At 40.0% G+C, this 16,490-nt stretch overlaps 1 protein-coding gene across 5 annotated transcripts in view; it reads right to left on the minus strand.

Moving 5' to 3' along the window:
- STARD9 (StAR related lipid transfer domain containing 9) overlaps window positions 1–16,490 on the minus strand; it is a 122,330-nt gene that overhangs the window by 40,512 nt on the left and 65,328 nt on the right. For all 5 annotated transcript variants that reach the window (XM_070582947.1, XM_070582945.1, XM_070582954.1 and 2 more), the window contains 9 exons: window positions 16,096–16,165; window positions 14,595–14,667; window positions 8,252–8,319; window positions 6,850–6,947; window positions 6,224–6,433; window positions 5,946–6,043; window positions 4,918–4,995; window positions 4,418–4,489; window positions 1,623–1,802 (listed from right to left, as the gene is read on the minus strand). In XM_070582947.1, the coding sequence (XP_070439048.1) occupies window positions 1,623–1,802; window positions 4,418–4,489; window positions 4,918–4,995; window positions 5,946–6,043; window positions 6,224–6,433; window positions 6,850–6,947; window positions 8,252–8,319; window positions 14,595–14,667; window positions 16,096–16,165 (947 nt within the window). The remainder of the gene's footprint in view (window positions 1–1,622; window positions 1,803–4,417; window positions 4,490–4,917; window positions 4,996–5,945; window positions 6,044–6,223; window positions 6,434–6,849; window positions 6,948–8,251; window positions 8,320–14,594; window positions 14,668–16,095; window positions 16,166–16,490) is intronic.

Raw genomic sequence — 16,490 nt, forward strand, 5'->3', positions numbered from 1 at the left:
TTGAGTGATCACTATTACACTATTACCCAAACCAGGATCTAAACAAACAAAAAGGGAAAAGACGGGTACGTAAAATGCAGAAATCCCAGGGTTAGAACTAGACTGAAGCCGCATCCCCAGGTTCACCGGAAATGTACCAAGGAGGGAGTGTGCACTGACTCAGTAATGAAAACCAGCACTCTCACATTTGGAGGCCATCACCAGCTCCTGTCTACGATTCAGTCTAACAGTCCCATCCTTTACCCGTCGGCTGCCAACCTAAGTTCTACCACTTGACTTCTAGCTTCATCTGTCACTCCTCATCCAATCAATACATCAGATCAGTTCAACTCAAGTATTGACTATTTTAATCTATCCAGTCTCTTCCTGACCTCCAACCTCTCCCTGTGGCTCTGACTAATGGAAGGATCAATAGCCTTTGGTATTTAGAACTGTTATTAAGCTAACAGCAACTTCTGCCTGAGGCATTTTCACTGAGATAATTTATACTGTGTCCGAAAATAAGCTACTTTAACTTTCCATCTGAGATGCTCAGTCTCTGACAACATCCCTATGGGCTTATCCTAAGAACACAGACTTTCTAAACAGGATAAGCTTTGCTAATATCTCACTACCATATCCACTGCAGCATCAGGTGCCTAATTTCTCCAGGGATAACAGCAGCATTACATATCCCCCATAAACTCTGTTCCTTTTAAATGTCAGCTGGGGAGAATTATGACAATGATTGCATTTTCAGTGAGCATAGGGATTTTGGCCACATAAAGTACGTTCTGCCATCCATAGGGGCTATCCTTCTACAGTAAGACAAACATTTTTGATGAGGACAGGATATAAGACCATCTACCACGGGTCACTAACTCTCAAATGGCTTCATTTAGAAATGAGGACCTGGCCTCCAGATGACAAAGACCCAGGTGAGCTAGGCCCTTTGTGAAAGGCCTTAACTTCATTCTGTTTTTTCTAGGTCGTACGTAGCATGTTGCCCCATCCCCCTCTGCCCACCAGCTCTTTGGACTCTCCCTCATGCTTTCTAAGCTTCCTATGTCCGCTGTCTCTCTCCTCTCTTCTTTCCCAGGTAAACCTAGTAATAGAGAATTGGGAGGTGTATTTTTTGTGGATTTGGGGGTTGAATGAAGTGGGGAAGTATCAAAGGAAACTGTTCCAGATCTTCTGATTCCCCCTTTAGCCTGTGAAGGCCATTCGTGAGCAGCTTCTATGTGCAGAGCTCAGGGGCGCCGAGGCATTTCAAGGTTAGGATTTCACCTCCACGACTGCACTCCTGTGCTTCAGGAAGCCAGAAAAGGAATACAAGCAGCATCATTCTGACTTTAAAATGAGGAAATTAAGGCACAGAGAACTAAAGTACGTTATATAAGAGCAACAACAGCAGTCGCTGAAAAACAAATGATTGTTCTGATTTCCAGTCTTTTGCTCTATTCACATAAAAGCAAAACAGATCACAATTGCTCGGCTAGCCCAGTTTCCCCAGGGCAAACCTGAAGGCAGCTCTGTGGCATCTGTCTCAATTCACAGATGCGTGGCTGCTGCTCCTGGCTTTTCCTTCCTTGACCTCTGGGACCAGTGGCTCAGGAAGAGACTGAACACACCCGCCTGCTCACCTTGAGGTGATAGAGCACAACACCTGTGCTGAGCACATCGTCCTCCAAGGCCATTAGGTGTGGCAGGCTGGAGTCGATGACCACCCCAGCCCTCCTCCTGTTGATGTCCACTCTGTAAAGCTCCATGAGGGCCTTCCACTCGTTCCACTTCCGGGTCCAGTCTTTGGTCAGCTGGTCTATCTGCAGAGACAGAGGAGGTGATGCTAGACACTGCACACGGGGAGCAGACTGAAGGTCAGGTGTCATCCTGGCCTGATTCCTCGCGGTATTACTTCCTCACTTTCCAGTTTCTATTCAAAGCCCCACACAGGCCCTGCACCTCCTCTGTTAGCTCCCTGTGTTTTCTAAGTTTTCTTCAATAAGCAAGTGTTACTTTCATAAATAAAAACTCCCTCAATAAATGTTATTTTTAAAGTTTTCTGCAATGAGCATATATTGTCTTTATAATTAGGAAGAAATATCATAAATGTTATTTCAAAAAATTGATTGAGGTGCTAGTCAGACATCTATGTTTATAATTCCCCTTCCCTATGCCCCTTCGATGTCATCCATATCGGGAATCCTTTTGTGACCTAACACTTCTTTCCCAAGGCGCAGCAGCTTGAGATCTAATATAAGCTTGTACGTGGCTCAAAGACCCACAGGGCACCAAGAAGAATCTCCCCAGGGAGAATGAAGACGATATGAAACTGCCCTGAAAGACCATGTAACAGCAAAATACTAACAATAAAATACTGAGGGCTTACTGTGTATCAGGAACAAAGTTTTAAAAATAAATATACCAAGGCCTGAGGCCTTAAGCTAAGACCACCTGGGGAATGTGAACAAACAATGTTGAATGCAGGGTCCTTTTTTCTTCTTGTGTTGGATACTGATGTCTAGGCAGGAAGTTTATCCTGGGAATGGAGGATCTGAGGAAGCCCAGGAAAAAGAACTGGATTCTGCTTAGTACTTTGCTCATAAAGGGAATATTTAAGAAAAAAGAAATTATGCCAAGTTTAGGTCCAAGTATTTTATGTACCCTAGAAACATTATGTTTAATGTTATAATCATTGAGTTAAAGTTTGAAAACAGTGAAACTACAGGACAATGGCATTGGGACCTGGCCGAGGCAAGTGGTAGGGCACTCTGGCTTACAGTTCGGCCAACCTGGCAGAGCTCCCTGGAGGCACTGCCAAACACACTTCGCCTCTGCCCGGCTTTCATCACCATCTCCACACTGCCTCAGGTCATAAAGCCAGCAAGTGGTAGGTTCAAATCCAGGTCTGCTGGCCTATATAATGCAAAAATGTTAATGAGCCTGGAGTGAATTTGACTCTTCCACTTCATCTCTTATGTACAGAGGGATGAAATTGTCTAAACCAAAAATGAGAACATATGGTCAAATGAAGAATTTTTGAGAAACTTCTGGATGCGTGACGTAGTCCTAAAGTTTAGTTTGGGTAACAAAATGTTGACATGGCCAGATACTTTAATAACGTATAAGTATTATGCAACAGAGTGCAGGAAATTGGGACAATTGGTTGTGGTAACTAAATCTACCTGTCACCAAATAACGCCTCCCATTTCTTCCTTTTTTTTTTTTTTGAGGAAGATTAGCCCTGAGCTAACATCTGCCACCAATCTTCCTCTTTTTGCTGAGGAAGACTGGCCCTGAGCTAATATCTGTGCCCATCTTCCTCCACTTTATATGCGGATGCCTGCCACAGCATGGCTTGCCAAGCGGTGCCATGTCTGCACCTGGGATCCGAACTGGCAAACCCCGGGCTGCTGGAGCGGAACGTGCGAACTTAAATCACTGTGCCACCAGGCTGGCCCCATTTCTTCCTTTTAAATGCCTCTGGGAATCACCATTTAATCTAATGTCCCAGAATGTCTCATCCTCACCCTCATGGGGTCACAACAGCAGTCTCTTTCCTGGTTGGTCCTTCTGCTTCCAGTCTTCCCTCCCTTCAATCCATCCTACATAAAACCATCATATTAATTTCCCCACTATACTGCTTTATGATGTCACCATCCTGGTTCAAGAAGCTATGATTAATCCTGTTTATGTCAAGTTCAAACCTCCTAACCTGGCCCTAATCTTACCTCCACTACTCTCTACCATGAGCACCTATTCCAGCCTGCTTAGTCTTCCCCACACTGTGTGCTTCCACACGGCCTCTCACGCCAGTTCATTCTCAGTTCCATGGTTTGCTTATGTTACTCCTTTCTCACCCAAAATGCCTTACCCCTTTCTCCCTATCTAACAAACTCTACCAATCCTTCAAGGTCTAGTTCCATTTCCCTGACTTCCAGCTCCAGCACTGTGATACCTGCACTGAACATTCCTTGCCATAATGACTTCTTCCTTCCCTAAGCTCTTTTCATGTAATTCATAGAGTTTATTACATTTAACCAGTCTCTAAATTGTGTTTCCTACTAGACTGCAAGCCACTTGAGGGCAGGGACTTCTTTGCATCTCTTGCAACATCATGCTGAACACCTATTTGGTACTCAATCAACATACGTTCGTTGGTTGATGGTTGATTTACTGACTGGGAAGTAATTTTTTTTCTAAGCTACTGTCACTATCCACAAGGAGTTATCATGAAACTTGGAGAGAACAAAGCAAAATCAGAAAGCCAGTCACCAGCCTTTCAGGTAAATTCACCACGGAGACAAAAATTGTCTCTAAACTAGACAGAGCCTCTCTATCCTAACAAAGGAGCAGCGGTGGCCAAGGAATAATAGAGGGAGATCACACCTGCTCCAGGGTTATATACAGCACAACTGAGACCATCCAACACACCTACCTTCAACTCATTTTGGAGAACAAGCTCCTTCAGATTTTCATCCTTTTCCTCATTCAATGAACTGAAGTTTCTCTGCACAAACAAAAAGAGAGATGTGCTTCGTGGATCTCACTCCTACTCTTGCGAAAGAAGATAAGGTGCAAATAAGGGAAAGACTTTATTATTAAAATTAGAAACAAATCTGAAGTCTAAGTATTTGGGCTCAGGTTGGCACAAAGAAGGAGAATTCACAGAAACTTCTGGAGGGTCTCATTCCCCATATCTGCCCACACACAGAAGGACCATTCAGACAAATGCCCGTTGGACGACAGAGATGCTATAGTGAGAGGATGCCCACCCACCCGAAACTACACAGGGAATCAGAGTAATCTCCGTCCTGTCTTCGCTCCTGCCTCCACTCCACAAGTGTCACTTAACTGACGACCCAGAATGAGCAGGGCTCAGATTCTATGCAGAAGAAAAGGGGCTCTTGAGTACAGAAAAGTTGATTGCCTGCATACCAGTTCGAAGCTCAGCAGCATGGCTTTCAGTCTCCCAATCTCTTCCCTGAGTTCTCTGATCAGCTTTACATTTGCATCCTGAAACACAGAGAACTTGGTCACCACTGATTGCTATCAGGCCCCAACCCAGCTATGAGATGCTACATGCAATTAGCTTGGAAGAAGTGGATTACTCCTTTGGAGTAACTTCTGGAGCAGTCTTCTCAAAGCGTGGTCCCAGGACCAGAGCATCAACTTCACCTAAGAATTTTTTAGAAATATAATTTCTGCTCACACCCAACACTTACTAAATCAGAAACTCTTGAGGGCTGGGGCCCAGCTGATGTTTAACAAACCCTCCATGTGATTCTGCTATACACTAAACTTTGAGAATCACTGCCCTAGAGCAGGAAGTCAGGCAGGTAACACGAATGCCAGGCATGTATAGGTAGTAGGTGCTAATCTTCCTGAACTGTGACTAAACATAGTACCTGCCTAATTACACTGCCTTTTAAAACAGTCCACAGATGGGTTATATATGTCTGGCCAACAATCTGTGATCCCTGCTCTAGAACTTTTCACTAAAATTGCAAAGTAAATAAGGAACTTTTGGAATATTCTATTATTCAGCTTTCAAAACTAATGAATTCCCTATATGTCCCTTTGAACCCAAAACAGGTAAGTCACTGCAATTTGCAGAGAAAAAAGATAAAACACAGGCATATATCAACATTAACTCAAACTAAAAGTAGTAAATACAGAAACTTTTAAATGATCCTTCTTAGAGCGGCAATGGTGTACCAGGGATCTTAAGAGGAATGGCCTTAGAGAAATATCTAAAATAAACTATTTATAAAAGTTTACTGACAAAGTCAGTAGAGATATAAGAGAAGGGTATGACACTGGGAGAAAGCATTTCACTCCCTCCTCATTTGGAGAACAAGTCTGGCAAGTTGGGGTGATTCCAAAGAGAAAGACGACAACGAGAAGAAAAAAAGGAGAACTTTGAGTGAACGTTATCAGACCAGGACTTCAGATGAAGGTCTCACCTCATTTACCCGTGGCTTGTTGATGATGTTTTTGGCATTGGATGCATATCTCAGCGTGCTCATGGTCTCACTGTAGCTAGTGTGTGCAGGAGACACAGCTGAGGGAAAAGGAGAGAGTTAAAGAGCATGCCAAGCCCCCCGACCCAGCCCATAACTACTTGCCTTGCTGCTATCAACCCTGCTGTATAAGAGACCCTTGAAGAAATGGGTGGTCATGGCCCTTTCTCTGAGGCAGAGTACCAGTTCCAACACAGAGCCAGCTCCTGTATCCCACTCACTGGCAACCATGATGGTTTTGGAGTTGCCTCCAAGGCTGTCCTTCAGCAGCCAGGTCAACACAGAGTCCCGATATGGGATGTAAGACTGCCTCCGGGAGGGTCTCCATCCACTGCTGGTCCCAGAAGGAGAGCTAGGGATCCCACTGTCACCACCATCACTGGCTGTGCTGCTGAGGCTCTGGCAGCTGCTGAATACTTGAGAGTTCTGGGCTTAAAAGACAAAAAAAATAAAAGTGGAAGAGAAAAGGAATTATGAAACAAATGCATTAAAACAAAACAATGGTTGGGAAACATAGACTTAAGTATCACAATTCCTAACCCCTTTCTGCATATGATAAGATGCTTTAAGGTTAAGCCCTGAACTAGACTTTGGACTCATGACATGGAGTATTTAAGTCACACAATTTTTTAGTCTCCATTCTTTTCGAAATGGGAGTGCTGGGATGATGGTCATTTTGTGTTCTAAAATCACAGACAAAAATCAATTTTTCATGCCCCAAACCAGAAGGTAACTTTACCAAAAAGAACCTTGTAAATATCTACCCCATTTTGACAAAATTAAAATATGTGAGTTATTTTCCCAAGTCTCCCTCCCACTCTGATGATCCAGTCTATCAACCAAATACCTAAGGTGGAGATGACAATTCCCAGAGTCACAAGAGACTTGTTGATGTTGGCTCCTTCAGTAATCCGGTCCTTACAGTAACTGGGATCCGCTCTCTCACTAAAACAGCCAATGAAAACAAAAACAAAAGCAAACAAGAAGACACTATCCTTAAAATGCTGTTGAAAGACATTATGTTGTACATCATGTAAAGACTCACATAATAAATTCCTTTTAGAGTTCAGCTTCACAAAAAAGAGTTACCATCTTGTAATGAATGCTCATTTACAGTAATGATATTAGCATAGCTTTTGATATATTCATTTCCGCTTTTCTTTACTGTTTTAATTTCACCCATTAATGGCTTTATGGCATCTATGTCATTAACTGTCAACTGTCTTAAATTCCTTTTGAAGTCAATGAGAAATATGAAAACTTCACATTTCCAGTTGGCTAGTATAGGTTCTTCCAGACAGCACTTAGTTTTCCTTTTTCTTTTTTTTTTTTTTGAGGAAGATTAGCCCTGAGCTAACATCTGCCACCAATCCTCCACTTTTGTGCTGAGGAAGACTGGCCCTGAGCTAACATCCATGCCCATCCTCGTCTACTTTATATGTGGGACGCCTACCACAGCATGGCTTGCCAAGCAGTGCACAGGTCCGCACCAGGGATCCGAACCAGTGAACCCCAGGCCACTGAAGCAGAACGTGCGAACTTAACCACTGTGCCACTGGGCCGGTCTCAGCACTTAGTTTTTAAGGGAATGCTCTACCATATTAATTACTTAGCAGTTTTAAAATAAGAAAATTTGCCTTATTTCACCTTACATTTTTTGTGCAGCCACATTATCCCCAAGACTTTCTTCTTTTCGTATGTACAAGTGACTACAATTTGTGCTTTCTTCTAATACTTAAAAGGCAGTATCTTCTCTCCAATGCCACAATGTTTTTTAAATTTTTTTTTTAACTGATGTACCGTGCTGCATAAAATCAATATTAAGTCAAAGGAAAAGAGTATGCTAAGTTGCCTCCACTTAGATAGAGCAGTGGTTTTCAATGTTGACTATACACTGGAATCACCTGGGCAGCCCTAAAAACTACTGATGCCTGCATTCCACCCACTCCCCGCCCCCCCCGCAATAATCTGATTTATTTAATCTGAGCTGCAGCCTAAGCACTGAGAGTGTTAGAAGGTCCCAGGTGATTTTAATGGACAGCTAAGATTGAAAACCCCTGACACAGCACTTTTCAGCCCCCCGAAAACTCTAATTTCTTAACCAAGCATTCAAAAGATGTTTCTTTAGTAATTTTCTCAAGATGATTGATCTGTGAAAGAGGTTGGAACAAGCTTATTCCATGTAAAGTGGGCAAGAACAAGATCATGGTCAAGGGAGTAACGTCCCTTGGCTTGGAAATTCTAATTACCTGCCTGCTAGGTCCACAAGGTTGATCTTGCTAGCAATTTCAGAGGGGAGGTCGTTCTCCAGGATTGCCTGAGGGAGAAAACACATTTAAAGCTTATCACTTGGAATAGGGTGGTTTTTTCCCCCCTTAGACACCCTAACTAAGGTGATATTTTGGATTTTTACCCAACTCAAGAAATCTGTTTTTAAATTTAGCTATAATTGACATATAACATTATATTAGTTTGAAGTGTACATTTCACATTTGTATATACTGAGAAATGACCACCACAATAAGTCTAGTTAACATTCATCCCCACGCATAATAACAAAATTTTTCCTGTGATGAAAATTTTTAAGATCCACTGTTAGCAGTATTATTATACAGTATTACTAACTATAGTCCCCATGCTGTACATTACATCCCCATGACTTATTTATATTACGGCAGGGAGTTTGTACTTTTTTAACTCCCTTCACCCATTTTGCCACATCTTGCCCCGCCCCACCTCTGGCAACTACCAATTTATTCTGTTATCCATGAACTCGTTTTTTTGTTGTTGTTGTTAGTGATGTTGAACACCTTTTCATGTACCTGTTGGCCATCTATATTATCTTCCTTGGAAAACTGTCTATTCAGATCCTCTCCCCATTTTTTAATTGGATTGTTTGTTTTTTTGCTATTCAGTTGTACGAGTTCTTTGTATATGTTGGATATTAATCCCTTATCAGACATATAATTTGCAAATATTTTACTCCCATTCAGTAGGATGCTTTTTCATTTTGGTGATGGTTTCCTTTGCTGTGCAGAAGCTTTTTAGTTTGATATAGTCCCCTTGCTTATTTTTGCTTTTGTAGCCAAGGTGATATTTTTAGCTAACTCAAGAAATTTGCATTCTAATGTGCTCTGAACCAGATGAGCCCTTGATATCTGATAGATATAATCAGCAAACCCTGGATTTTCATTAAAAATATGAGCAGGACATCACAGAGTAAGCAAGCAAATCCCCACAAAGTCCTCTGAGCACAACTTTCAGGGGCACCAGGAATTTTAGCACAATTTACCAGGGAAAATGCTCGACTCCTCTTCAGGGGCTCCGACTCTCATCATTAGAGACCCATAGCAGTGGGGGCCCTGAGAGAGGTCCTCTCTCTTGTTAACCTGAGTCACAGCATGTTAACTTGCTAGGGCAGGCACTCGGCCTCTCTCTGTTCTATTCAGGGGCATCCAGCCCTCAAGAGCAAAACTACTTTTCCTTTTTTAAAAAAAAATTCAATGTGGGTTTGGTTTTGTTTTGCTTTATTTTAATATTGTGCATCCATCATTAAAACTGAGTTTTAAAACATTTCCAATAACCTCCCAAATTCCCTCAAGTCTGTTTGCAATCAATCTCCATTCCCATCTCCAGCCCCAGGAAATTACTCATCAACTTTCAATCTCTATAAATTTGTCTTCTCAGGATATTTCATGCAAATAGAATTATACGTCTGGCTTCTTCCATTGTGCATAATTACTCTGAGGTCACCCATGTTGAGGCAGGCATCAATGCTTCATCCATTTTTATTGCTGAGTACTGCTCCATTGTATGAATATATGATGGTTTGTTTATCCATTCACCTCTAGATGGAATTTGGCTGTTTCCAGTTTTGAGCAATACAAATAAAGCTGCTATGAGTGTACAAGTCTTCCATGGATACATGATTTCTTTCCTCTTGGGAAAATACCTAGGAGGGGAATGGCTGAATCATATGTTAGATATATTTTTAAAGAAACTGTTAAATTCTTTTCCAGAGTTGTTGTGCCATTTTACATCCCAGTAGTAGTGTAGTGTAGAAGGACTCCAGCTCCTACACATCTTACCACTATTTAGTATAATCACTCTTTTTAATTTTAGCCATTTTAAAAGATGGGTAGTGGTATCGTGTTTGGTTTTAATTTGCATTACCCTAATGATTAATGATGTTGAATATCCTTTCAAGTGGGTAATTTCCATCTGTGTATTTTCTTCAGTGAAGTGTCACTTCAAAATTTTTGCCCACTCTTTTGAGTTGTTTTATTATTACTGGGTTGAGAAAGTTCTGTATATATTCTGGATACAAGTCCTTTATCAAATGTATGTTTTATAAATAAATTCTCCCTATCTGTGGCTCTTCTTTTTATTTGCTTAATAGTGTCTTTCAAAGGGTAGAAGTTTTCAATTTTTACCAATTCCAAATTTCAATTTGTTCTTTTGTTCAATTTGTGTGTTTTGTTTTTTGGGGTTTTTTTGAGGAAGATTAGCCCTGAGCTAACTACTGCCAATCCTCCTCTTTTTGCTGAGGAAGACTGGCCCTGAGCTAACATCCATGCCCATCTTCCTGTACTTTATACATGGGACACCTGCCACAGCATGGCTTTTTGCCAAACGGTGCCATGTGCGCACCCGGGATCTGAACCAGTGAATCCCGGGCCGCCAAGAAGTGGAACGTGCAAACTTAACCGCTGCGCCACTGGGCCAGCCCCATAATTTGTGTTTTTAGTGCTATATTGAAAAGACCTTGGCCTAATCCAAGGTCACAAAAGTTTTCCCATGTTATCTTCTACAAGCCTAACAGCTGTAGGTTTTACATTTATGCCTATGATCCAGTTTGAGTTAATTTATGGATAAAGTGCAACATATGGATCAAAGTTGTTTCATAATGTTTTGTGGTTCTTTTTTGCATGTGGATATCCAATATTCTACTACCATTTGTTGAAAAAACTATACATTCTCCACTGAATTGCCTTTGCAACTTTGATAGAAATCAGTGGCCTATATATGTATGGGTCCATATTGGACTCTTTTCTCTTCTGCTGATCTGTTCATCTATCTTAACGTTAATGCCACACTACCTTGATTACTTTAGCTTTATACAGTATATGGTTTATCCTGGAGAGTGTTCCATATGCACCTGAAAATAACAAGCACTCTGCAGAAGTTAAGTGGAATGTTCTTTAAGTGTCAGGTCACACTGGTTGATAATGTTGCTCAAATCTTCTATATCTTGCTGATTTCTGTCTAGTTGTTCTATCAATTATTGAAAGTAGGGAACTGAAATCTCCAGCTATTGTTATTGAATTGTCTATTTCTCTTTTCAATTCTGTCAATTTATCCCCTATGTATTTTGGGGCTCTATTGTTGGAAGCACATACATTTATAACTGTTGCAGCCTCTTGATGTATAAACCCTTTATCACTATGAAATGTCTGTCTCTAGTATTAGTCTTAATATCTATTTTAATCTAATCTAAGAGTACTCTAGTTCTCTTATGGTTACTATTTGCATGGTTTATCTTTTTCCCCCCTTTTACTTCCAACCTATCTGTATCTTCGAATCTAAGGAGTGTTTCTTGTAGACAGCATATAGTTGGGTCTTGCTTTTATCCAGTATGATAATTTGTACCCTCATCTATTCACATTTAATGTGATTATTGATATGTTCAAAATTATCTCTGTTGTTTTCTATTTCTTTTCTATATGTCTCATGATATTTTGTTTCTCTGTTCCTCCTTTACTGCCTTCTCTGTGTTAAATAAGTATTTTTAGTGCACCATTCTAATCTCTGATGATTTTTTAATTACATTTTTGAGCTATTTTCTTAGTGGTTGCTCGACGGATCACAATATGCATCTTAACTTATAATCAGCTTCAAAATAACACTAACTTAATTCCTATAAAATATAGAAACTTCACTCCAATGTATCTTCTTTTTCTCCTCATTCCTTTGTGCTATTACTGTCATATATATGACAATGTGTGTGTATATATATATGATGTACAATAATACAGCATTATATTGTTTTATACAATCTTATTCTTTTAATGACATTAGAAGAAATAAGAAAGAATATATTTATGTAGTCTTTTATATTTACCCACATATTTACCATTCTCAGCACTTTTCATGTCTTCCTATAGACTCAAGTTACTGTCTGATATCACTTTCTTTCAGTATGAAAGATGTCATTAAGTTTTCTTCTAAGGTGGGCTGCTAGCAATGAATTCTGTTTTGTTTTGTTTTCTTTTCTTTTCAATCTAGGAATGTTCTTATCTTCATTTTTTTTCTTCTCCCCAAAGCCCCCTAGTACATAGTTGTACACACTAGTTGTAGGTCCTTCTAGTCCTGCTATGTGGGATGCCACCTAGCATGGCTTGATGAGCAGTGCTAGGTCTGCACCCAGGATCCAAACTGGCAAAACTCTGGGCCACTGAAGCAGAGCACACTAACTAAACTACTTGACCACAGGGCCAGACCCTGTCTTCATTTTTGAAAGCTAGTTTTGCTGTCTATAGAAATCTTGGTTGACAGTTTATTTTCTTCCAGCACTCTGTCTTCTGAGGTCCAGGGTTTCTGATGACAAGTCAGCCATTAATCATGTAATTGCTCTCCTGTATCTGATGAGTCATTTTTCTCTAGCTGTTTTCAAGATTTTCTCTTTCTCATTCAACAGTTTGACTATGCTGTGTCTAGGTATGGATCTCTGTGTGTTTATTTTACTTGGAGTTATTAAGCTTCTCAGATTTGTAGATTAATGACTTTCAACAAATTTGGGGATTTTTGTAGCCATGATTTTTCAAAATTTTCTTATGCCTATTCTCTCTTCTCTCTTTCTGAGATTCCCATTACATTATGTTGCAGATTTGATGCTGTTCCACAGCTCTGTGTAGCTCTGTTCATTTTTCTTCAACCTTTTTACTTCTTCAAATTGGATGATTTCTAGTAGTCTATCTCCAAGTTTACTAATTCTTCTGCCATCTCAAATCTGCAATTGAGTTCCACTGGTGAATTTTTCATTTCAGTTATTATACATTTCAATCCCAGAATTCTTGTTTTAAAAATTTTTTTCTATCATTTTATTGAAATTCCCTAGAATCCCCCTAACCATGGTTTCCTTCAATTCTCTGACCATGTTTATATTAGCTGCTTTGAAGTCTTTGTACAACAAATCCAACATCTGGAGTACTTAGAGTCAGTTTCTATTGACTGGTTTTTTCCTAAGCCTGGGTCACACTTTCTTGTTTGTTTGCTTTTGCATGTCTAATAATTTTGGTTGAATACTAGACATTTTTAGATAATACATTGTAACAAATCTGGATTCTGATTTTTTCCTATTGAGGGTGGCAGTGGTTGTTTTCTTTGGTAATCTGTCTGGACTAAATCTCTAAAATCTGTCTCCCCCACAATATGCAGCCAAAGTGGTCTCTGTTCACTTTTTTCTCTTATTTTTAATTTTAAGCTTGGCTTCTTAGGGACCACCCTGTATCTGCATAGCTTAGAGCTCAGCCAAAGATTGGTCAGAAGCTGTAATCAAACACCTTGAACCAATAAGACTTCTATTCTGTGTTAACGGATCTATGTGTGGGCAGGGGAATGCATTAAAAGTTCAGTAGTTTTTAAGTTTACCCCAGAATTCACTAGCCATAGGGCCTTCTGTGGCTCCTCTGCACATATGTGCAGAGTCTGTCCGTCAGGGCCCACTTAGTCTCTGTGTATGTGCACAGCTTCTGCTCCTCAGTATCTGTGAGGATCTTATCAAGCCTCCTATGGCTGTATGATCTCCCAGAACCCCTGCAAAATCCCCTAATAATCTGCCAGTTCATTTCATGCCTGAAACAGACCCAAAATCTCAGGCCAAGGGAGCCACTGGCCCTCCTTGTTTGCTCACCACTGAAATCACCATTTTAAGTGATGATTCTCCAAAGCAAGAAAACACCTCTGGCAGTGGCAGCAACAAAGCTGCTGGTTTTCACAGCCTTCTCTTCTCTGATTGAATGAGCTCACTGACAAGAGACTGGAGTGTGGTTAGGAACCGGAGCAGCCCAAGGCAATACACCATACATTTGTGCTGTGTTTACCTGCACTTCAGAAGTTTTCTTGAACAAACACTTCTCAGTTTATTATATGCCTGTGGTCTACTTTTAGAACACAGAAATGGTTACTTTTGACAGTTTTGTCCAGCTTTATAGTGCTTTTGGGGGATAGAATTTGTCGACTTCTTCACTCCATTATAATGAAAGTGAATCTTTTTTTCATTTTAAAGCTTATTTTCATTTCAATCTTTCTTTTTATTTTAAATGCCATACTGATCACATATGAAACCGCTTTGAAATGTTAAAAGCAAAATAAAAGTAGAAGTTATTTTGATTAGTCTTTATGAAATGCCTCTACCCTTTCTAAGTGTATAGCTTAACAGATTGTATATAGGTCCTCCTAGTATTAGATCATATCAGAGGACTGTAAATGGAAGAGTAGGAGAAAAGGAAAAGAAATAGGAAAGAAGACAAGAAAGCAGTCAAAAGGGACAAGGACAGGAAGAAATCTAATCTAATATAAGAGGTAACCAACCTTTGTATAGTGGATAGTGAAGATGGCATGGGATCTGCTGCTGGCCTCATGAACATGGGTGGCTGCTGTGATTCTGTGTATACAAAGGAAGACAGTTAGGACAAGGATTATTTATATATGGTAGATCCTTAAGGATCCATAGGGAACACAAGAAATGTTAGTGCTGAGGTTCAGAGATGAGAATCATAAAATATCCCCATATTTAGGATAGTATAGTTAGGAGAGTGGTCCAATAGGGTAGAAGCAGCACCCTAAGTACTGATATCTGAGAATAAAAGGGAGTGTATCTTCATACTAAACCACACTAGAACTTTTTTTTAAGCAACAGAAGTAAAAATCAGAGTTTAAAAGTGGAATACTAGAGTGTCATCAACCTGGAAGAATATCCCCAAGACAGACGTATTAAATAAGACAAGCGGAGGTGGAAAGCTTGCTGGAGAAGAAGGCTCAAAGACAGAGAAAGTAAGTTGTGGTTAAAAACAGAGTATTAATCTTACAGTGCCAGAAAGGCCTTTGAAATAAGATTTTGAATTACGTCAATGTCATGCTTAAGCCAGATGGAGTTCACAGTCTCCCTGAGAAATTCATTCCAATGTTAACCTTTAAAGTCAGGAGAGTCTTTCCTGTATCTAAATCTAAGTCAATCATGCCTCAGTTTAAGACCACCTCATTGACTTCTGTTCTCAGAGGAGCTGGAGAATTGAAGAAGAGAGTCAAAATCTAGAGGCTGGTCTCATGATTCAACAACAAAAAGGAAAGGCGAAGCTTGAAACTTAAAGATCAAGGCACTCAGACCAGAAGCAAGTGCCTCCAGGAGAGTTCCACAAAACCCAAAGAGTAGAATGTTAAATTTAAATTTTTTCCTTTATGTTCAATTAATTTGTACCTGCTAAAATAGGGTAGATAGAAGACTCTAAATTCCTTCCGTTTTTTTACAAAAAAAAAGACTATTTTTTCAGGCATATATACTAATGACATTCTGGGCATTTCATAGTAATTAACAACATGAAATGCTATCGCAATTTACAATAGCTTTTAGGAGAATCTACACCCCTTAGGTATTCATATCAGATTCAAAACAGTCTTTTTTGGGCAACCTTTACAAGTGTGCAAAACTAGAAGAAAATGGTTTTCTGAAACATTTTACATGATATTGGTCCTCATCTCTATCAAGCCTGAGGAGAGGACAACACAGGTGAGAATCTTTTCTTTGATTAAAATAGAAGTTGTGCATTATAAGACAAAGCATTGAGTAACTCTCTGGGCTTAGTGCCTAATATTATTATATCCAGAACAAACTCCAGCTTCACTACTAGTGAGAAGAGCACTAAATCTTAGTCACTACCCCTTACCCCGGGTACGTTACTGTTCTGAGAAAGGCCTCCTGATTGTGAGTGTGGGGAGCTGCAGAGAGAAGTGTCATCATACACTCAAAGGGGCGTGAGAACACAGGACAGAAGAATGAGGCTGATAGAATGACAGGAACAAACAAACCAGTTACCTGTTTGCTATTCCCTCCTCCAAGAGCTGAATTACTTGCTTATAGTTGGTAACTACATGTTGAGATAAACCTATCAGATTTGTGAGGGAGCGAAAAAAGAAATTAAATACAATTTTTGGTAAAGTTTAACCTTTTCCTAGAGGTCTTTATTATTCCTATTTCATATCATTTGATAGACACGAGGGAACTTGCTAAATTCATTAAGAGAATAAATTAATCAACAAACATTTATTGGAAGCCTACAGTCTGGCATTGTGATAGGCTCTGGGAACATAGGTCTCTGCCCTCACAAGAAGTCACATCATAGTTACGCTAAGAACAATAACAATAATAATTCCTTACAATTTTGCTATGTAGGTTATAAGAAAACTCATATATTACTTCATTTGGCCCTC

The sequence above is a fragment of the Equus przewalskii genome, chromosome 1 (genome assembly GCF_037783145.1).
Source record: "Equus przewalskii isolate Varuska chromosome 1, EquPr2, whole genome shotgun sequence".
NCBI classification, from domain to species: Eukaryota; Metazoa; Chordata; class Mammalia; order Perissodactyla; family Equidae; genus Equus; species Equus przewalskii.